We start from the raw sequence: 23626 nt of genomic DNA, 5'->3' as shown, positions 1-23626 counted from the left end.
TTGTTTTGCCTTCACCCCAGCCGCTGTGCCTCACCAGCGTCTGGCCCAAATTCTCCTTCGGTAGCAGCGTGCGGACTGCTATTGGCTCCGATTAAGGGCCGCCCTGCACTAGCCAATAACACGCTTTAGAAGGCAGGTCTTTGGGTAATTACAGAGTAGCTTACTTCCTACATTCCAGAGCAGAGGCTGGGCAGTGCAGCTCCTTTCTGAACTGTCTTATGCTTCACTCCCATTTTCAGACATGATCAGACTACCAGCAAGCATAACTCTTGAAGGTAAAAGGACCTTCTGTCTTGGTTGAAGAGCCTTACATGATCTGGCTATGGGGAAGAAGCAAATAAAACAAACATTGAAAATGGTAATAGAAACATTTGTGACCTAGAGTAAGTTATACAACCACATTGATATTCTAACAAAGCTATTCTCAAAAACATGCATTGCATCTAATAATAGTCGTGATAAGCAAGGCTGTGACCCTGAACAAAGGAAAATAATCCCTGAAAGATTAGATGACAATTTGGATCTACAGTAATGTCACAAGAAAAACCATTTCGGCTACTTTGCTCATTGTGGCTACGATATCCATGATTGAAAAGGAAATTCTTTTATATTTTTTAGTTGATCATCTTACAAATGTAAACATGGCGGAGATGAATAAAAAAAATTCAAGTGTGAGCACATGACGAGAAGAACAAATAACATAACATGATCTTGATGAATGTGGTAAATGTGCAGCGGCTCATTACTAATCCAGTCCAAGGTTTGATATATTTCACTTGGTGTCAGTGTATGTAAACCAGGGATATGCTGATTTCAAGTAGACTGAGCTGGCCTGTAAGCCTTGAACAGGGGAGGAGATTAATGGGGGCTACATGAATATGTGTGCCAACCCATTAAAGGCACAGTACACCTAAACAACAATACACGCAACCTTTTCAGGGATTGTAAAGTGGTGTGTAAAGTGGTGTGTAAAGCGTGCGGCTTCATGGGGGATCACTCAAACAATATAGTGACAGGACTTACTGTACAGTATTTCTGGATTGACTCTATTGGCAATGGACAAAGTCAAAGTAATTCAACCTTTAAGTATGTACTATTACCATTAGTATATACTGTATTATCTATTGTTATATACACACAACAGATTTGTATAACAAAAATATTTACAGTAGAAAAGACAAACAAAGACAATCTTTATAAAGTAGCGTTGCTGGGAATACATCCTATTTCCCAGAGTGTTTTGCTGTACAGCTTTTGTAAAAAAAAAAAAAAAAAAAAGGCTGGAAAGCACGTTAGCTCACATAGTAGTTGGTTAACCTTCTGCACTATACATTGGTAGTGCATTGTCTGTTGTTATCCACTTATTGTGTGTGTAGTTCTTTTGGCATCAGGAGTAGGAAGTGTGTGTGACGTAGTGACGCTCCACGTCAGATAAACTACACTTGAGTACCATCTAGTTGCTCAAATGTGATTTTTTTTTTTAAAAGTCGAAATGATCCATTATCAGTCGATAATTAAAGGCACAATTACAACCAGCAAAACCTGTCACCGTGATAGGCCTCACCTGACGTAAAAATACATGCATTTATTTGTACTCGCCGTTAAAAAATGTTAAATGGCTCTCACTGCAAAGTTTGGCTTTCATGGCTCTCTTCGCCAATATGGTTCAGATATTTACAAATTATTCACAATCTTACTCAATATTCCTTCAAATGATGTTACGCATTTCTAGCAAATACGATAAAAAAAAAGCCACTGTGGGACCGTGTTGCTTTCGTTAGATCAGAATCCCATGCAAACTCCTTTATAATGACTTTAGCTGTCTTAAAAGCTTAAAACGTGCTGACACAAGATACGCTGCAGAGAGCATCTGCTACCCGAGAGGAAAACTTCAAAAAAATAACACAATGGCCGAAAGTCAAAGCAGCATCAACTGTTTGTCACACATACAGACAGAATAAAGGAAATGTAACTTGGAGATACAAGGTTGCAAACAACCACAATGTACCCCACCTTCTGGTCGTTTTGGAAGGAACTGGAATTTTGAGTCTCTGGGATGAGGAGTGGACCATGTACACACCCCCTGGTGACATACTACAACAAACATAAGTACTAATTCAGCTTTTGCTTTAATATCAAATGCTGAATATATACAAATTAATATATTTCATGTTCATTTTACTCTTTCTGGATTTTTTTTTACTGTTTTGCTCTGTTTGAAGAAACCTACCAAAGAATTCTGGACTGTTGAGGTCCTCATAAGGGGGTAAAATCAGCAGGGAATCAAATACTGTGTACTAATGCTCAGGGTATGAACAATTGTACTGAGCCAATAACTTTTCGAGAATGGGTATTTGCTGATTTGCATGAAAACACCAGGAAATGCTGCACAAATGCAAAACAACCACCACCATCAAGGATGGGAGAAAAGACATGGGAGAATTTGCTTGGAATATGCTGGAAGTCGGCTGTGTATATTCCGGCAAGTTTACAAATGTTATATTACCAAATGTGTTCTGCAAGGATTGAATGAAAAAATAAAGAAAGGATGGGATGGGATGATGTACATGTATTAATGAGTGAAACTTTAACTAGACAGCCTATGATTGACAAACATTTGCTGTCATCCACGTTATGTCAGAGTGAAATGAGTCATTGTTTGTCATACCACTGTGCATTCTCAATTCACACCATTGTGCCACTGGCCACACACTATTTGGTCTGTGCCATCAAGTGCCTGTTCAATATGACAAAATATGAGTACACATTTGCAGACGTTTTTATATCAACAGTAGAACAGAGTTTTTTTTGTGGAGATACATTTCAAGCACAACTTTCACTTTGACACAAATTTTGTCATATATATTTAGCCAAAATCTGCACGGCGACCAAGTGGTTGGCACGCAGGCTTCACAGCTTGGAAACCCGAGTTCAATTTCACCTTTGGCCGGCTCATCTCAAAAAGGTACAGTGAATAAGTTAGGTGTGGATTTGATAGATTCCTTGTTGCAGCCCTAGTTAACGTCCTACTCTTCCACTCCCACTCAAGTTTAATTTAAATCGTCCAGAAACATGGCATCTAACCTTGGGCAAAAATATCACCGTTCCACCATAACTACAACTCTGAAGTGTGTTATTTTGAAATATCTTTATTGAAAAGAAGAAGGAAAAACTTTTAGTACGCTGTAATCACGGTTCGTACACCTCAGTTTTAAGGTCAGAGTTTGGTTCATTTTCTTCCTGTATTCCAATGTATTCTGTGTAGGAACTCATAACGCCTCTGAAAAATCTCAATACAAATTAGGAATGTCTTAAAATAATCAACTATTGAACAATTCGATGGAGTCTGATTTGAATATCAATCTCGCCGTCGAATCATGAAAATGCGATCAAGATCGCACCATTCATATATATATATATATATATATATATATATATATATAAAATCATTATTTGAGAGAGCCTGCTATGAGGTTTGCCTGAATTATTTTGGAGTGTATTTATTTTAATTATGTATATATACTGTATGTTTGTTTGAATCTTCACTAAGCACTGGACTACCTGCTCTGTTTATTGAAGTGTACATGAGTCATTAATACAGCAAATGGAGACCAGAGTGGTCTCTGTATACGGTGTCAGGTCTGACCGTATGATCATGTACTCAAACTTGTAACACGACTCCTATAACGTGCACCTGATACGACTATATGGGTGCATCAAGGCCACCCCATTCAGCAATTATCTTCCTATCAATTTGAAAGCATGCAAAGTAGTACGTTCCGAGACCATTTGTGAATGGCCAAAAACCAAGAGTAAAGGAAAGAGTAGGGGAAAAGTATAGAGTAATATTATTGGAAGAAAATATAAATATGGGAATACAGTTATAATATCACACAATGAAATCTACGAAGATTAAGAAGGAAGTTTAAATATTTGGGAAAATAATTTCAATGGCGAAAAGGCAGGTATCAGAATACACGCATATACACAAATACTAGTTAGTATTTATAACCCGCAAGACATGCTGGGTAATTCCAGTTGGGGAAGCTTGCTTAACTTGCACTTCCCAGCATGCCTTTCAGGTTAATATTAATAGTACGAGTATACTGTACATGTCCATACACACTCTTTCACACTTACTTGTGGCAAAGCGGAGTTGAGTTGTCTCTGAAGGGAGTCCCTTTCATGGCTGACTTCATGTAGTTTACCCTGGGCCAAGCCCAGATTTTCTTGAGTTTCTCTCAGAGTCTCAAGAAGACGATCCCTCTCCTCCAACATGGAAACCATCAGAGACTCAAAATGACCTTCAGAATCTGACTGCAGCGGGGAGCCGGAGGCTTGACGGCCGGTGCCACCTCCCCCACTCGGCCCCTCTGTCTCGCTGATCGTGGGCATCACTTCACACATCATCTAGAATCATGAATGGGGCAAACAAAAAAGGTATTATTAGAGCATAACTTCATAAATCTGAAATAACCAGCGTAAGCAAATGTTTTATAGAATTCAAAAGAAATAGATTTTCCCACCATGGTGACATGCTGGTTACTACAGAGAGAGAAATGCAAGTTTACTATTGATGAGGCAGCAATACATTGCCAGTAAAAATTTCCCACAGCAGATTTCTGCCACCCTTTTGTCTTCATGCATTTTACAGCATCACAACTGGAAACAAATCACTCCAATATTAAAGGCTCCAGACAATCTTTGAAATTAGAAATGTCCATGTTCTAAAATCACTGGACAAATTTGACAGTGGAAGTTTCAAAGACGATCTAATCAGCAAAGCCTAAGGTCACAAAACAACAAAAAAAAAGGATTGCAAAAGCCTATTGACAAAACAGAGCCAAATCAGCTGAAACCACTTACTGTTACACAAATACCCTTGACCAGCCAAAACAGTCCCCGAAAATGACTTTGCTCTTTGTTCAACCATATAAAACTATGCTGCATATTGAGAGGTAAAGTAACCCATGACAACAGAGGAAGGACAGTCAAGAGAGCATGAATCAGTATCCGCAACCAAGGAGTCTTGGTCCTTCGGGCTGATGGTGAGAAAAAAAGTCTAATCATGTGAATTGGATTTTGCATAGCTGCAAAGGATATCAAGTTGGTGGCGGAAGGAAAAACACCAGCTCTGTCAGAACCCATTTGTTGTTTTATTGGTCCATTCAACTCAGGGGTGCTCAAACATTTTCTACCAAGGGCCTCGTAGTGAAAAATGAAAGGATGCAAGGGCTACTTTGATATTCTGGAAGCCAAAACACATACATTCAAAGAAGTTTTTTTTTTTTTTTAAATTGTATGTTTTTCAGTTTTCTTTTCATAATATGACTTTATTCTCATAATATTTTGACTTTATTCCCAAATTATAACTTTTTGCCCACCCTACTTTTCCTAAATCGACAATGTTATTTTGTTTTGTTTCCCATAATAGTGAAAAACATGTCAACCCTGAGCTCATGACAAATTTATTCTCATAAAATTATGCCTTTTTTCTCATTACAATATAAAATTACAACTGTTTTCTCCCCACTGTTGCTATTTTTTTTTCTTAATAATGACCCAAATTTTGAATTAATTCTCCAAACATTATCACTTTCCCATTGCAACTTAATTTGTAGTGTTGCTTTTCATAATGTTACAATTTTTTTTATTTTCTTGTTAGCGAACAATATTTTTCTCATAATATGTTGACTTTATTCCTGTAAAATTACTGCTGATTATTCATTTTTTTTCTTTTTTTTTTTGTTAAATTATATTTTCAGAATGTGCCGTGAGCCTTAAATGGTCCCCGGACCGCACTTTGGACACCCCTGACTTACCTGTACCTTCTGATAATTAACTTACTACAGATAAATAAAAAGAAAACATTGACTACAATTAAACTGTACACAAAGACAACACATACGTGTAATCAGGAAAGATAAAAAATACTGTTCTATTAAGAATCGCTGATGTGATTAAACGTCAATAATGAATCCCAAATACCTTGACAAATCTATGATCCGTTCCACGGGCTGGTCGAAGTCCGGGTTCTCCAATTAGGATGCTCGCATATACTTTAGCATCTAAACTTCACTCGGACAGTGTGATATATTAATTAAGGCTTTGGATGTGTGTTGCACTGGAGACAAGGCCTCAAAGCAAAGCAATTTAGCAGAGCTTCCAGGATTCCAACTTCGACCGGCTAAATCAATGATAGCTAGCTAGCATTGGGCAAGTGTGCTGGTGATTCGATGATTGCATATCTACACTTCAGAGTGTTTTCTTCACTTTTCAGACAAACCACTACTTTAAAAAAGTAAGTATATACATATATATCCGCGATGGCTACAAGTCGCCAATCAAGACGTAGAAAGTAAGGTGACGTAGAAACAGCTGTACTGGTGTTAGCCTTGGGCTAATTTAAAGCAAAATTCTTTGGCTTTAAATCCGTTTGGAGTCAACAGTTAGCCGGCGTTAGCTACTAGCCTGCTAGAATGCTAAGCCTTGCTAGTTCTGAAGCACTTCAACTTAGCAAAGACAATGACGCCGAGTTGCTTTAAGTTTGTATAAAAGTTCATAAAATGTCAAAATGTCTCAAGTCCATTCGGCCGACATTTTCTAAAGTGACGATAAGTTTTGAAAAGAATACAAAGTACGATCATGAAGCTATCAAGGAACCGTAGCGCGTCAGCTAACATTAGCTTCCCGTCGATTCGGAGGAGTAAGCGTCACCACATCGCCGCTCGACTCTTCGCTCCCAGGCACCCTCGAGCGTTAGTTCGGTCTCGGTCGAGTTGGGAAATCCATGAGAAGATTAGAAATCCTATTCGTCGAATTTCCTGTATTGTATCCTTTTTTCGCTTGGGTATTTCCACGGTAAGATCCGCTAGTCCAGTCCTTCCCTGACGCCACTGCCTGCCAGCTCGGGCAGTCGGACAGCCAATGGTGGGCTACGGTGGCTATCTCTTAGCATTAGCATGCTAGTCCTCGGAGGAGAGTCCTCCACGGCTTGGCAACAGGACGACAGGAAAAAGCTGGCACACTTAAGTTAGTTACTAGGCTACCACGATTAAAATGGCAACATCACAAATGTGACACGAGTACGTGTTTACACGACGCACACTTTATTTCATATGCAGCCGTTGCTTGCTCAGCATCAAATGATATTTCATGTCGACAATATGCCACTCTTCTGAACACGTAATCACGCAATGCAACTGTACTGCATGTCAACAAATAACACGTACAAGTACCGTATTATATCATTCATTTCTACTTGGACATTTGACACCACCGTACATCAATTAGAAACAACTAATTAATAATGAAAGAACATTTGTGAGGGATTGACGCTGTTTCAAAATTACTACAAGAACTGTAATAATATGTGACCTAAATTCGATGGTTGAATGGACGATAAATCAATTGCGCCATCTTGTGGTAACTCAATGTAAGTTGTTATTTTCTTTTATTATGATTTCTTTGCAGTACAATGGAACTGCCCGGTATATACTAAAATTGGCTTCATAAATTGTGCTGTAGTTAATCAAATTTGCCCCCTTTTTGCCTAAATGAAGCATTTTCAAGCATAAAAATCAAAAAGTCAAATTAAAATACAAAATGAATGAATGAATGAACCTTTTGAAGACACATTCAAAGATGTTGTGAGGATACGTAGTATTATATATGCTGGGAACTAGGTGTCAGTATGTTTGGTGAGACACACAAGCACCATTTTATTTTATTTTATTTTATTTTATTTTATTTTATTTTATTTTATTTATTTATTTATTTATTTTTATTCAGAGCCTCACTTATAAAAAAAACATGGAAACTGAAAAAAATATGTCCGCTAACACTACAGGGCTCCGTTTACTTCAAAAACCACAAAAGTGAGTTGACTAACTGACTTTTGCGACTCCAAATTGTCCATAGGTATGAATGTGAGTGTGAATGGTTGTTTGTCTATATGTGCCCTGGGATTGGCTGGCCACCAGTCCAGGGTGTTTGAATTAATTTCTGTACTTTTTAATGAGCACTATGAGTTGTTAGTGATGTCCGCAGGTCTGTTTATTGTATATGTACGTAAAGAAAAGGAACATGCAGGATACAATAGTGTACAAGAGTGTATTTTTATTGATTATCGACAAAGTTTGATCGACGACACAACATCTTGACATCCAAATCAAGTAGTCACCCATCATTTCACCACTGATTGTATGATATGTATCATTTTTAATATACAACGTAACGCTCAGCAACTGCACCAATGCTTCATTTTACTTTCACTTTCACTACCAAAATGTTTTGATTTGTATTTTCAGTGTGCACAAAACCGTGTATTAGCATCTGTATCATTTTTAGGATTTCTATTGCGCTTACAGTAAATTACAGAATTGAATGATGTTCTGTTTTATTGCATTGTTTCAAGGTTAATCAAACGTTGAACATTTCATGCATCCAACCCATTCATTTGCATACCCCAATACATCTGATTTCAGATCATCAACACAAGCAAATGTAACGATTCTGGACTTCTTTTTCTTCTAAAGCTTTGTGTTTAGGTGTCACACGTTGGCAGACGTTCATATTTAACTTGTGACATTTTGGCCTTGTGTACGATCACAGTGCTGATCATGCCAATGACTGCCAGAACACATCCACCGATGAATACCAGGTTCAGGTTCAGGTTCAAATTCAGCGCTGGAGAAACAACAAGCAAAAAACGAAATAATTATCATTTTGAGGCAAAGAATGAAATGTAAATTGGTATTCCGTATCGTACCTGCGCTTCCATCCCTCTCTGCAGATCTCTTCAGACGCAGCGGCCCTTGAGAAACAAAGTGGTTGGCGCTCTGCTTGCCAACGTCTCGCTTTCTGTGGTGGTGTTGTGGTTCTCGGCCTGGCCGCGTGGAGTTGATGCATCCCATGGAGCACCTGGTGGACTGTACGCCCGCCTCACACACCAGGACGGAACAGCTGATGTACACCTGAATTTAACGGTGGGCAAAACGTCGTTATCTGGTCATCTATCTGTCCAGTCCAGCATGCCTTGCTTTGTGGCTGCATGGCGGACCGGTGGTTAGCGCGCAGGCCACACAGACAGGAGACCCGAGTTTGATTCCACCCTCTGTGTGGAGTTTGCATGTTCTCCCCGTGCATGCGTGGGTTTTCTCCGGGTACTCCGGTTTCCTCCCACATTCCAAAAACATGCATGTCTTGTATTTGTCTTAAATGTGTCTACTACTATATTGGACAAAAGGAGTTTAAAAGTGACTATAGGGGTGTTATTTTATGTCTCGAGGGCTTTAATAATGGTAGTGCTATAGAAGAAGAACACTATAGAAGGTCGTAAATAGGTTTTCTGTTTTCTTATCCTCATTAGGGTCATGGGGGTATGCTGGAGCCTATCCCAGCTGACTTTGGGCGAAAGGCTGGGGCCAATCACAGGGCACATATAGACAAACAACCATTCACACTCACATTCATACCTATGGACAATTTGGAGTCGCTGATTAACCTAGCATGCATGAGTACCTGAGTACACTGTTTTTCGTATTTATATTCATATATATTTCTAATCAAATTGTAAGTATTCTTCGCTTAAATTAAGCATTTTCAAGCAAAAAGAAGGCGAAAATTGAAACTTTTCGACATTCAGAAGACTCATTCAAATCTGTGAAATGTAGTATTTTACACAGGTTAGGGTTAGGGTACATTTCCTAAGTACATTAGGAAAGCAGGAAGTGAACAAATGTAACAGTTAGTACCAGATGGAGGGGTAGGATTTAATAAGCTGTGCTTCTTCCTACTCCTTTCGGACATGTGGAACTGGGAACTGATTATGGGATGCACTCAATTGGAATCTGATGCATGTTCAAATCCAATTAAACCATTACCATTACCATTACCATTACCATTATCATTACCATTACCATTACCATTACCATTACCATTACCATTACCCGCTACAGACAAAAAGAACTCTCCCAATGCTAATGTGTGAGTCTGTTATATATCCTAGCATCACATGAAATAGATTGGGGAAAGATTTTCTCGTAAGCACCGAGTCAGCTCACCTGATCGTAAAGTCCAATGAACTTGAAGGCCTCGAGGCTGAACCGGAATTCCCGCTTATGAGCAGGAGTATGGATCTGAAGTGTTGGATCCAGCGGACATCTAATCAGAACACATCACAGATTTGTCAATGTCTTCTCGTAACTGTTGACTTTTGGTTTGATTTCCACTGTGGACACTCGATGTCTTCCTTACCCGTTTTCAATGATGGTGTAGGTGGGGCGATAGTTCGGGTTGTCATACGGAGCCGCTGTGCATGATTCCACAAAGAGTTCCGTGTTGTTGATCGCGGAAGAGGCCTCTATTTTCATATAAATCCTGCTTTTTAGGTCGTATTCCAGAGGGTAAAGCGTCGGACTGATCATGGTTTTGAACCAAACGTTGGGGTAGAACTCAAACTGGTAGGTGAAAGTGCCGAAGCCCTTTTCCCAAACGGTGATATTCTTTCTGTGTGCCGTGAAACTCTGCGTCACGTTTCCCCGCTTGGGATACTGGCAGCAGAAATCCAGTTCCAGCCTGTTTTTCCTGGTGATGGTGTCGTGCAAGTTGTCCACACTGTTGATCTCGTTTTTAAAAATCAGATTGACATCGTCCTCCTGCGGAGTAAAAGGTGACAGGAGAGTCGTGCATGCAGCCGAGCATGATGGGAAGTATCAGGTATACCTACGGAACGCTTACCTCCAGCTGAGTGCCGCAAGCGTTGAGGGGGATGACGGCAACGACGTGTGTGCTGTTGGAATGCCTTTGGAGGCTGCACTCAATGTTGGACCAATCGCTGAGGTGCAGCCGATCCAAATGTATCCCACGGAGGGAGCTTTTCCTTACTGCCACCGTCATATTGGACTCCCCGCATTCCACCGTCGTTTTGACTGGAAATGAAACATGAATACATGCAATTATTATTATTATTTTTAACCGGTACATGAAGGGGACATGTTATGCTCATTATTCCAGCCTTTGGATTGAGTTGTGGACTAAAATAGATTAGATTAGAGGGCTAGGGGTTATGGGTCATGAGTCATGGATTATGGGCGGGTTCGGGTTACGGTTTGGGTTACGGGTTATGGGTTATTGGTTATGAGTTAGCGTTAGCGTTAGCGTTATTGGTTAGGGTGGGTTAGGATTAGGTTAGTAGGATTAAGATTACGGTTTGGGTTATGGGTTAGGGTTAGTAGAGTTAGGGTTTGGGTTAAGGTTTATGGGTCATGGGTGGGTTTGGGTTAGGGTTAAGGTTAGTAGGATTAAGGTTACGCTTTGTGTTTAGGTTAAAGTTAAGGTTAAGGTTGAGTTTAGGGTTAGAGTTATGGGTTAGAGTGGGTTAGGATTAGGTTAGTAGGGTTAAGATTACGGTTTGGGTTATGGGTTAGGGTTAGTACAGTTAGGGTTTGGGTTAAGGTTTATGGGTCATGGGTCATGGGTTATGGGTGGGTTTGGGTTAGGGTTAAGGTTTGTGGGTTATGGGTGGGTTTGGGTCAGGGTTAAGGTTAGTAGGATTAAAGTTACGGTTTGGGTTATGGGTTTGGGTTTAGGTTAGGGTTAAGGTTGAGTTTAGGGTTAGAGTTATGGGTTAGGGTGGGTTAGGATTAGGTTAGTCGGGTTAAGGTTACGGTTTGGGTTATGGGTTAGGGTTAGTAGAGTTAGGGTTTGGTTTAGGGTTAAGGTTATGGGTTAGTGTTAGGATTAGGTCAGTAGGGTTAAGGTTACAGTTAGGGTTAGGGGTTAGGGTATCCTAAATGTAATCCCTCGTTAATCGCAGTTAACGTCAGCCGTCTACCGTCAGCCCTGGAAAACATGTTTACAATCTTCCAAATATGTTTTTATCCACATCATCTTGTTTTCTTTGACCATATAAGATAATATGAGTGTAAAAGTGACTATAGGGGTGTTATTTCATGTCTAGAGGGCTCTGATAATGTTATAAACCATACTGACAAGATTATAAATGGGTTTTCTATGCTACAACTACAAAAATATTCTATTTACAAAAGAGAAAAGAATCCTGCTTTGCGGAAATTCACGCCTGGAACCAATTAACCGACATCAACGAGGGATTCCTGGACAGTATTTGTATTCGGCGATCGCATTCTACTGACTCACTTGTCTCTTTCCGAACGTCAAGCAGAACACACCTCATTTCAGACTGATAGACCCTCGTTCTGCACAGAATAGGGGGATCCACTTAAACGATACTGTATTCTATAAAGTCAGCTTAATACCTTGCATTTGGAACGAGTAGTTACTTACGGTGAGGGAGTGTTATAGTAATGGTAATAATAATAATAATGTGAGCGAGTTGTGGTTTGAGCGGACCTGTGGGATATATAAAGTACAACAGTTTATCTTTTTACACATGTACATCCATGCTACAAATGTGTTAACCCAAGACTCACCATGTGACCGATTCAACAGCAAAGCACAGTGGGTGGTATCCACCCACGTCACCGGGCCTGGGTGTCCATCTTAGGATAAACTCATCATGTGTGTTTTTGTACTTCCTCATATCCTTTGGCCCACTCATAATAATGTTATCGATTCTGCATGAAAACAAAACAAATCATCTTTAATCCTCCTCATTGGAAAATGTACCCATATTTGATACAATGGATGCAGTATACGGTACTTTATTACGTGTCATGTGAGGGAAGCTAAGGTTGCTCATAGTTCATTTTGTAGGTACTTCTAAATATACAAAATATACCATATACTACATTTAAACTACTTTTCAGCTTTGGGATATAGGCAAAATTCTACTAAAGTGAGTTTATTATATTTCCCCTCTACTATTACAGATTAATGTAGTAAAAAGTTCATAATTTTTTTAAATTTTATGAATATAAATTGTTTCCATTTCTGCTGTTGTTTTTCCCCCCAACTACAATATTTCAGCTTTCCTCTTGTAAATGTTCTTCTTATCATTATGACTTCATTCCCGTAATATTTTGACTTTATTCTCTGATTATTCTAACCCGCCCCCCCAAAAAACTGATTTTCCAAAAATTACAACTATATTTTGTCGTAATATTATGATTTTATTCCTGGAAAAACTGCAACTTTTTCTCTCGTTGGGATATGATTTTTTTCTTGTAATATTTTGACTTTATTCTCTTGAAATTTCAGTTTGTTTCCATTTCTGCTGTCCAAATATCTCAGCTTTCTTGCAAAATTTCTTCTTGTAATATTTTGACTTTATTCCCATTATATTTCCCAGTATAGGATTTTCCCCAACCTAGTTTTGCCAACATTACAACTCAATAATTATTTTAGTGAAATTATTTTGTGATTATTGTTTTTATCTGCAGGGATGAACCTGATGGTCCTTACTTACGTTGTATAGCTAGCTAGTGCTCTGACTCTGATCTCCACTTCTTTGTTGAGCTCTGCGTGGATGCGTTCTCCATTTGCAGGTGTTGGATAGACCAATGTGGGTAGGTAGAGGCCTTCTTGACATGAAGGTGCGGGGGGGTCCACTGAAAGTCAATTACAGATCAGTTGAAATGATATCGTAGTATTACATCCTCTGGTCTGTGTAGTTAGTTACGGTATTGGGTATTTCCGGCGTTACTTTGCTCGTAAAGCAATTCCAGAGCTACACGCATCAAATTGTTACATTAGCTCTCTTCATGGAGATAATTGAGTCGTTTAACTCTGCCGTTTACATGAAGTACAAGTAAGACCCGACTTACCCAGGAAAGAAAACTGCAAAGGCAGTTTGCCAAGAGGGGGATTTCGGTTGTGCGACCATGGGTTTTGTGTTGTAGTCGTCCAGTGGGACCATGGTTGTCTTGTTGTAGTCGTCCAGTGGGACCATGGTTGTCTTGTTGTAGTCGTCCAGTGGGACCATGGTTGTCTTGTTGTAGTCGTCCAGTGGGACCATGGTTGTCTTGTTGTAGTCGTCCAGTGGGACCATTGGTATGGGGTTGTAGTCGTCCAGTGCGACCATGGTTGTCGTGTTCTCGTCGTCCAGTGCGACCATTGTTGTCTTGCTGTTGCCGTCCAGTGGGACCATTGATATGGGGTTGTAGTCGTCCAATGCGACCAGGGTTGTCGTGTTCTAGCCGTCCAGTGGGACCATTGGTATGGGGTTGTAGTCGTCCAATGCGACCAGGGTTGTCGTGTTCTAGCCGTCCAGTGCGACCACGGTTGTCGTGTTGTAGTCGTCCAGTGCGACCAGGGTTGTCGTGTTCTAGCTGTCCAGTGCGACCACGGTTGTCGTGTTGTAGTCGTCCAGTGCGACCATGGTTGTCTTGCTGTTGCCGTCCAGTGGGACCATTGGTATGGGGTTGTAGTCGTCCAATGCGACCAGGGTTGTCGTGTTCTAGCCGTCCAGCGCGACCACGGTTGTCGTGTTGTAGGATTCCAGTGATGATACGGTGTACCTACAGTTGTCGAATACCCCAACACTACATAAGGATTGACATAAACCCCTCTCTTTCTCCTAAAAGTGAGCGGCCCCCTGTAGGAATGCGATCCATCACTGTAGAGAAGCGTGACGGGCTGCTGAGGAAAGTCCTCCACCACTAACTCAAATCCCAAAATTCTGGAATCATAATTTGTGTTGTTGTAACACAAAGTGCACGTGTCCTGGAGGATTTAAGAATATTTGTGTTTATTCCAAAGGCAAAGGGAATTTTTTTTTTCATCAGCAGATTTTCGACAAACCTCATCCAATTGAAAGCCGTCAGGCTGGGCGCAGGCGCTGCATTCTGTATTGTGTTGCAGTCCGTATCGGCATCGGACTCGGTCACCGTCAGGGTCAAAGGCCATCAGCTGATAGGTCCGTGGGCAGTTCTGAGGAACTCTTGAGAAAACAAATGAACATCTCTACTTTATAGCAAAATAAATGTTGATTTGACTTTTTATAGCAGAACCGTATCGTTCGTAACAAGCATTGACAGTAAACTAAACATCCATTTTTTTTTCATGCTCATTACTGGTATTACTGGTTTGGGGTTTGAAATCTCAGCCTGAAGCTCTGTGTGTGGAGTTTGCATGTTTAAAAAAAAGCCTGTTGTTCTGGCGATCACGTCTGGTGCTTGTGTATCTCAACATTACAGAAACATTTGTGACACCTAGTGACCGCTGTAGAGTACTACGTACCATCACAATGCCTTATGAATGCCTTATATTTGTATTTTACTCAATCTAACCATTTGTATGCTTTTATGCAAAGAATCCCATTCACAGCAGCACACGCTAGTCTTATTTATGTCTGAAATGTCTTATTTTAGCCTTACCGAAGGAAAGGTAGCGTGCCGATAACTGGCGATGTGTTTGGCACTCCGGTATCAGATCTTATACCCAAATCGATGGTGGTCAGTAGTCTCCAATTGGCAAGGTTGTTCCGGGTAGGAATCCAGCAACAGCTAGCTGACCTGAGAGATTTGGAAACAACACCCTTGAAATATAGCTGCTCCTGAAAGTAGACTGAGCATAATACATTATCATTGACAATTATCGGTACTGATATCAGCAAAAAATGTGATATCGGTTGATATCAAATGAAAACAGATTTTTAAAAACAAATGCTGTATAGAGCATATATGTGTTCATTCCACCACAGGAGATATGTCATGTTACATATATCGGTATCAGCTGATACCGGTATCAGAAAATCGAGAGTTGGACAATACCGGCATATTGGTTTTCATGAAAAAAAGCCAATATCGGACACCCCTAATTATTATTGTGTAATTAAGGAGTGTCATACATTCCATTATCAGGGATGTCCGACAATTATTGGTACCGTTATCAGCAAAAAATGCGATATCAGTTGATATCGGTATCTGATTTTTTTCCGATTATGAAAACCGATATAAAAAATGCTGTATAGAACACACATGTGTTCATTCCACCACAGGAGATATATCATGTTACACATATCGGTATCAGCTGATATCGGTATCAGACATTGACAGGAAGTATACACGTACCGCAGAGAGAAAGGTTTGTTGGAAGAGAGCCTTTTTGTGGTCACAGTCTCGGCCTCGCACCATTCCCTGTTATACACGGGGGAGTTGGTGCTGGAGTCCAGTACGCTTCTGTTGCTGGAGACATCCCACCCACAGGAACCGCTGTAGCAGTACTTGGACTGGATGTGGCCGCACCCATCGAAGGTGGATCTGTGGTGAATGTTCACCTGTGGAAAACCACAGGACCAAAGAAAAATATTTATATCATATTTATATAATATAAATATAAAGTTCCTTCACACAATTACAAAGGATTTGTTTTCCGGGGCACGCAAAAAAACCTTTCATCAGAATAAATGGATATTATTAGGAAAAATAATGTCAATTTTAGTTGCATAAAGTTTTGATTTTTTTTATATGAGCATTTTTTTTAAGTCGTAACATTATGCAAAACAAATAAAATAAAGTTGCAATTTTGGAAAAATTGGGTTGAAAAAAATATATAATATGCTAAACAAGTAAAAAATATTATGAGAATAAAGTCATTACAAAAGTAAAAGTTATGTAAATTATTTTAAAATAAATTTTAAAATTGGAAAAAATTGGGAAAAATAAAAAATTATTTAAAAAATTGAAGGAAATTAAAAATAATTGAAAGAAATTGGGAAAAAAGCAACTTACAAAAGTCATACAAATAATGTGCTTTTTCACCTACATCACAAACCTGAGATGCAATATTTTTTTTTACCTTTTTTATCTTTCACCAGAATAAAATAATATTATTAAGAAAAATGATGTAAATTTTAGTTGCATAAAGTTTTGATTTTTTTTATATTAATTTTTTTTTAAGTCGTAACATTATACAAAATAAAGTTTCATTTTTGGGAAACTTGGTTTGCAAAAAAATATATAATATTATACCAAACAAGTAAAAAATATTATGGGAATAAAATCATTACAGAAATAAAAGGTATGCAAATTATTTAAAAATACATTTTAAAATTAGGTAAAAATGGGAAAAAAATAATTTCAAAAAATTGAAAATAATTGAAAGAAATGGGAAAAAGCAATTTGCAAAAGTTTTTTTCACTCCTCATATTGTATAGCAATAAACAAATCAGCACAAAAAGGTATGAATTGGTACTGTATGCTTTCATAATGTATTTTTCATCCTAATTAAAGAATGCGTGTACGATGAAATCATATTAATATCCAATCACTCACTTCAAACGTCCCATCTGGGTTTTTCCCTCCAGAGCTGAAGTAGCTGTGTCCTGCATAGTAGTGCGATGCAGACGCCGATGAGACCAGGACCAGGTCCAGGACCAGGACCAGCAGCACCACCGGTGTGGAAAGCATGATGTCCCAGACTCACCTTCTCCCCGCCCAAGAAGGTGTGTTGTTGGTGTGCGCCTTCAGCATCTTTATATACTGCATCCACAAGTCCTGACCTCCCACAGAACCTGCATCACCAACTTTACTGGTATGTCCAGTATGATTCATAACAATGGCTCAAACGGGTTTCACTGAAAAAACACTTTTCAACTTCCCTGTCAAAATATTCAGGAGGAATTATTATTATTATTAGGTCACTTTTTAATTCATGCTCTTTCTTTCAACAGCATATACACCCATTTATGTAGTTATTATTATATTTATTATCCTCATTATGATGCATCTAGGTTGCACTGTGGTCCAGTGGTTAGTGCGCAGACCTCACAGCTGGGAGACCCGAGTTCAATTCCACCCTCGGCCAGCTCTATGTAGAGTTTGCATGTTCTCCCTGTACATGCGTGGGTTTAGAACATTCTAAATATGATTTTACCATCATTAGAGCCCTGTAGACATGAAATAACACCCCTATGGTCACTTTTATAATGTTATTATATATATATAACACATTGCTCAACTGTAATACGCAGGTTACAGGATCACTGCATGGTCACATGGGTCAGCAAGTATATATTTCGATGTAGGATTCGATATTCATAAATGAAATATTTTCATAGATATAGCATAGAAAACCTGTTTAGGACATTATCAATACAACTTTTACCATTATTAGAGCCCTGTAGACATGAAATAACACCCCTATGGTCACTTTTATATTGTCACAAGAGTCAGCCTCTGCTAGCACAGCAAGAGCTAACAGAGCTAACTAGTTAGCATCTCCAATTTACTTATTTTAAACTTAAGAAAGTGTTTCAAACAGAGAGGGCTAGAAGGACAATATGAGAACCCCAAACTTTTACCACTTCCACATGGAATGGGAGGAGAACTGCGTCACGTCGGACATGCCATGGCTGACTACATGCGGTAGGAAAGTAACGTCATCTAATATCATGTAACATTAGAATACTACATATATCTTATTTTTCAATATTTTTATTCCTAATAATAGTCCATAATGAACCACAAAAAATTTTTGCAAATATGAATTTGCAAAAAGTGAGAGCGAGTGAGGGAGGACATGAAGGACGTGTAGAGAGGGACGACTGTGGACATTTTGTGGACATTATTCTCAAATGCAGTTTTCACCATAGACCCTGCTAAAAACGGGAATCTGGTGTCGTTATTTTCCAATATACTCGACAAAGTCTTTGAAAATGGCCAAGTGCAAGTTCAGGAAGTGAAGTCGATATACGCCACATGCGTGTGTTTGTCATTCTTGTGCCGTGCAAACAATGAAAGAATCTGCTTCACTATTGTCTGCATCCAATGAGGAGGGACTTTTCCAGGTTTGTTGTCTGAAGAAGCTTTAGTTAAGCAAACATTGTCCGGCCGGCCAATAAGAATTGAGTGCATGTGCATGTGCATGTGCATGTGCATGTGCATGCATTGTGTTAGGGTTAGGGTTCGGGTTAGGGTTCGGGTTAGGGTTAGGGTTCACGTTCACACTCAGTGAACTGCTTGACAATGAATCAAAGATTTGAAATTTGCATGCAAGTAACAACGCTCAGCGCTGCCATCTGTTGGCATCAAACTACACACCTCCATCCCGGGCGCAGTAATACACCATCGATCGTGAGCGCAGAAATCAATCGATTTGTGCGCTACCAACTATGCAGATGTCACTGATGATGGGTGACCATGGTCTTGCTTTGAGGGACCAAAGTCTCCAGCAGGGTAGACTACTGCAAGCACCTTCTCACCGGGCGCTCTACATCTAGAATATTGCTCCTGGAACCCTGACTAAAACCAGGAAATAAAACCATATTAGTCCACTACTTGGACCTCTATCCTGGTGAGCTGGTACTCAGAGGACAGAGATGATAAAACATGATTTTCCACTTCTTTTCCCTGAAGCACGTTGAATTACCTTGTGTACAAACGGTGCTCTATAAATAAAAGTGAAACGGGAACGTCAAAAACATCAAACAGATGTGGAATGTAGATAGTTAAAAAAAATAACACATGTAAAGTTGTTTGATTGACAAGCCAGTCAACAATAGTTTGAAAAGAATGGTCCAGCATACTGAAAGAAAAACACGAAAAGGTGAGATAAGAAAATGTGTTCATCTGGCACTGGCCGGGAACAATAGAATAGAAATAGCCACAATGACATGGGGGGAAATCAAATTGTATTTTTTAACATAATAATGACCGAAACATCATTGAAAGGCATCATCATCATCATCATCATCATCATCTGCAGGCCAATGCTAATCAATAACCATTGACAAACATCCATGACTTTCCATTGACTGACATTTTGGAAAGCCTGTAAAGCATTTAAATATAGTTTATACTACATACGCAATACGACCCGTAATACTATCCATCCATCCTTCCACCCATCCATCCGTCAACCCATTCTATCCGTCTAACCATCCATCCTTCCACCCATCCATCCATCCACCCATTCTATCCATCCATCCTATCCATCTAACCATTCATCCATCCACCCCTCAACCCATCGCATCCATCTACCCATCCACCCATCCTATCTATCTATCCATCCACCCATCCTATCCATCTATCCGTCTATCCAACCATCCATCCACCCATCCCATCTATCCATCCACCCATCCTATCCATCTATCTATCCATCCACCCATCCTATCCATCTATCCGTCTATCCAACCATCCATCCACCCATCCCATCTATCCATCCACCCATCCTATCCATCTATCTATCCATCCACCCATCCTATCCATCTATCCGTCTATCCAACCATCCAGCCACCCATCCCATCTATCCATCCACCCATCCTATCCATCTATCTATCCATCCACCCATCCTATCCATCTATCCATCCATCCACCCATCCATCAACCTATCCATCCACCCATCCATCTGTCAACCCATCATCCACCCATCCATCCACCCGTCCATCCATCCATCAACCCATCCATCCATCCTATCTATCCATCCACCCATCCTATCCATCTATCCATCTATCCAACCATCCATCCACCCATCCATCTATCCATCCACCCATCCTATCCATCTATCCATCCATCCACCCATCAACCCATCCCATCTATCCATCCACCCATCCTATCCATCTATCCATCCATCCACCCATCCATCAACCCATCATCCACCCATCCATCAACCCATCCATCCATCCATCCATCCATCCATCCATCTATCCATCTATCATCCACTCATCCATCTATCCATCCACCCATCCATCCACCCATCCATCCATCCATCAACCCATCCATCCATCCATCTATCCATCTATCATCCACTCATCCATCTATCCATCCACCCATCCATCCACCCATCCATCTATCAACCAATCCATCCATCCACTCATCCATCCACCCATCCATTTATCAACCTATCCATCCATCCATCTATCCATCCACTTGTCCATCTATTCATCCATCCATCAACCTAGCCATCCACCCATCTATCTGTCAACCCATCCATCCATCATCCATCCATCCATCCATCTATTCATCCATCCATTAACCTAGCCATCCACCCATCTATCTGTCAACCCATCCATCCACTCATCCATCCACCCATTCATCCATCCATCCATCCATCCAGCCATCCATCCATGATTATCCATCTAATGTTTGCAACAGTGACTTTTATTGCAAATGTTGATCCGAAATGGAAGAGGACGTAAACATCAAGCTAGCAGGAGGGTTAGTGCCTGATGTTCTCCTTTTCTGAACAAGTAGGGATCGGTTGAACCTCTGTCATTTTCACCTTGGGATGGTTTCCTTCAATCCAAAGCAAAAACGTCTGGAAAGCACCTGAGGTGTTGTGAAGATTTCCCACAAGGAAGTAAACGTTCACTTACCCAAATAATGAGCTTATCTGGATTAACATAACAAATATATGACGTCAGTGTTTTGATAAAGCCACAAAAGGTTCCGTGCCTTCATTTGGGAGAGGCCGGCTTACTGCTGGCTGCCCTGGAATATCTCATTCCACTTTCTGTCGGGTGGATGGAGGACTCACATCTGCATGCCTTGGCATTCGTTTTCCAAAATCAATCTATTGGTTAATAGCGTTGGTAGCAACATCTGTTTGATGGCTACGTTGACTGGCGACCAGTCCGGGTTCTACCGTACCCCTCATCTCACTCCAAATCCGCTGGCGTCGGCATTGAACAGGATTAGAGTCGGGTATCCTTTACATGTTATCCCATACTGGCGGAGGCGGGGCACATGACTAGACTCCAGTTGCAAATGTAAGGATTTAAGACTTGCTTGACTAACCCTGTAAAAAGACTCCATTGGCCCGGAAGGATGTGAGTTCAGTCATTGAAATATTGAAATATTTAATTTTTAAATAAAGTTAGATTCAAAAACGTTAACGGTTTTACAGTACAATGCATGTACTTTTGTAGCACATCGGACAGACTAACAGCAGTAGCCGCACAAGCGGTCCAACAGAGGACCAGGTCATCTCAGTCATGGGGGCGGCAAGACCAGGGGTGTCCAAAGTGTGGCCTGGAGGCCATTTGCAGTCCGTGCCTGATTTTTTATTGCCCCGTGTCACATTGTGCCAAAATGGAAAAGTGATTTATATTACGGGAAAAAGCTGTAGTCTAAAAGTCAATAAATTATGATGATTTGTAATTGTAAGTAAGAATAAAATTAAATCAAATTAAATGAGAATAAAATGAGGAAAAAATAACCGCATTTTAAAATTATAAAATTATATTTTTATACAGTTATAAAATTTTTATATTGAAGAAAAAGGACATTTTTGAGAGTTGTAATATTATGAGAAACAAACAAAACAATGAATCAAAGTTGTCATTTTTTTTAATTATTTAGCAAAAAGTTATAATGTTAAAAAACCAAAGATAAAATTATAATTTTAATAATAATAATTATAAGGGTTGTGGAGGTGCTGGAGCCTATCCCAGCTGTCCAGCTGTACACCCTGGACTGGTGGCCAGCCAATCCCAGGGCACATATAGACAAACAACCATTCACACTCACATTCATACCTATGGACAATTTGGAGTGGCTAATTAACCTAGCATGTTTTTGGAATGTGGGAGGAAACCGGAGCACCCGGAAACCGGAAACCGGGGAGAACATGCAAACTCCACACAGAGATGGAATTGAACTGGGGTCTCCTAGCTGTGAAACCCGTGTGCTAACCACTTGTCCACCGTGCAGCTAATTTGCCTCAAGACAAACGTGACACAGAGAGCGACAACAAAAGAGACTGACAAAATGTGTGATGAAGGAGTTATGAGGTTGTTGGATTCTGATGTTAAAGAAGACGACTTTACTGGTTTTGGTTCCCAGGAGGAGAACGAAGACAGCAATGGATGACATTTCTGGCAGGCTACTGTTGAACTATTTAAAAAATATTTCTGTGTACTGGAAATGACTGTACAGACAAAACCTGTCATGCACGCTTATTAGACATTTATTTCAGTTATCAAATGATGTTGAATCGCATGACTGAAGTGATAATGAAATGGATGGAGGTGCACCTGTAAGATCTGAGATGCCCATCAATTGTATACGTCAACCTATAAAAGTCTTTGCGTTACTGTAGTTCCATAGTAGAAGTACATCGCCTCAAGCTACAGCATCTCTGCAATGTCAACAGGTTCCATTGTCAGTCAAGGCCTTGTCAATCATTCCTCTTCCTGTTGAGCCACACCGTCGGCTCGTATGACATGGGCCTTGGATCAAAGAATGGTTTTAAGAGCTACTGTACAACCATCGCAAGGACATTTGCTGAATTCCGTGATAAATGAATTTCCATAAAGTAGCATTCCTTATTTCTGTAGTTAGAGCATAGAAAACATATAACCGTAAGTACGTTTTAACATTATTAAAGCTCTCTAGAATTAAATAACACCCCTATAGTCACCTTTACCCTCGTATTACCCAATGTAGTTGGCATAATAAGAGAATATAAGCCATTTAAGACATAATATAAGTAGTTACTATGACTAATATTACTAAGAAATCAGTACTGTAGTGGCTATTGTCTCATCAGTGTGGCATTACTGACACCTAGTGACCAGTGTAGAATACTACATATCATTAATATCTTCTGAATGCGATTTATTTTTATTTTTATTTTTATTTTTATTTTTATTTTTATTTTTATTTTTATTTTTATTTTTATTTTTATTTTTATTTTTATTTTTATTTTTATTTTTATTTTTATTTTTATTTTTATTTTTATTTTTATTCAGGTTTGGAACCAATTC

General features: G+C 39.7%; 2 protein-coding genes across 10 annotated transcripts in view; both read right to left on the bottom strand.

The window, feature by feature from the left end:
* Positions 1–7187, bottom strand: part of ppfia1 (PTPRF interacting protein alpha 1) — a 29923-nt gene extending 22736 nt beyond the window's left edge. For 4 of the 9 annotated variants that reach the window (XM_058077388.2, XM_078793470.1, XM_078793479.1 and 1 more), the window contains exons 1-2: positions 5989–7185; positions 4141–4410 (exon numbers count right to left, since the gene is read on the bottom strand). In XM_058077388.2, coding sequence (XP_057933371.2) covers positions 4141–4410 — 270 coding nt within the window. In that variant the 5' untranslated portion in view covers positions 5989–7185. Of the gene's footprint in view, positions 1–4140; positions 4411–5988 lie in introns of all 9 variants that reach the window. The other 5 variants (XM_078793460.1, XM_078793474.1, XM_078793469.1 and 2 more) reach the window with 3 other exon arrangements.
* Positions 7188–8097: 910 nt separating this feature from the next.
* LOC131132106 (uncharacterized) lies at positions 8098–17359 on the bottom strand. Its single transcript, XM_058077397.2, has 14 exons — positions 17196–17359; positions 15993–16198; positions 15297–15434; positions 14722–14860; positions 13746–14643; positions 13388–13529; positions 12453–12596; positions 12307–12372; positions 12160–12218; positions 10741–10931; positions 10258–10658; positions 10065–10164; positions 8771–8975; positions 8098–8688 (listed from the first exon to the last, which is right to left on the bottom strand). The coding sequence occupies exons 1-14, from the start codon at positions 17328–17330 to the stop codon at positions 8546–8548; spliced, it is 2967 nt and encodes a 988-aa protein (XP_057933380.2). The 5' UTR covers positions 17331–17359; the 3' UTR covers positions 8098–8545.
* Positions 17360–23626: the final 6267 nt, after the last annotated feature.

This window comes from Doryrhamphus excisus, linkage group LG1, assembly GCF_037039965.1.
Source record: "Doryrhamphus excisus strain RoL-2023G ecotype Guam linkage group LG1, RoL_Dexc_Guam_v1.1, whole genome shotgun sequence".
Classification (NCBI taxonomy): Eukaryota; Metazoa; Chordata; class Actinopteri; order Syngnathiformes; family Syngnathidae; genus Doryrhamphus; species Doryrhamphus excisus.
This window is presented reverse-complemented; position numbering and strand designations above follow the sequence as displayed.

Coding starts and splice junctions, on each gene's coding strand:
- LOC131132106 (XM_058077397.2), bottom strand. CDS start 17,330: ATGCTTTCCACACCGGTGGTGCTGCTGGTCCTGGTCCTGGACCTGGTC. Junction 15,435..15,992: donor AACAAACCTTTCTCTCTGCG/GTACGTGTATAC, acceptor CAAATCTCTCAG/GTCAGCTAGCTGTTGCTGGA. Junction 14,644..14,721: donor ACGGCTTTCAATTGGATGAG/GTTTGTCGAAAA, acceptor TAAATCCTCCAG/GACACGTGCACTTTGTGTTA.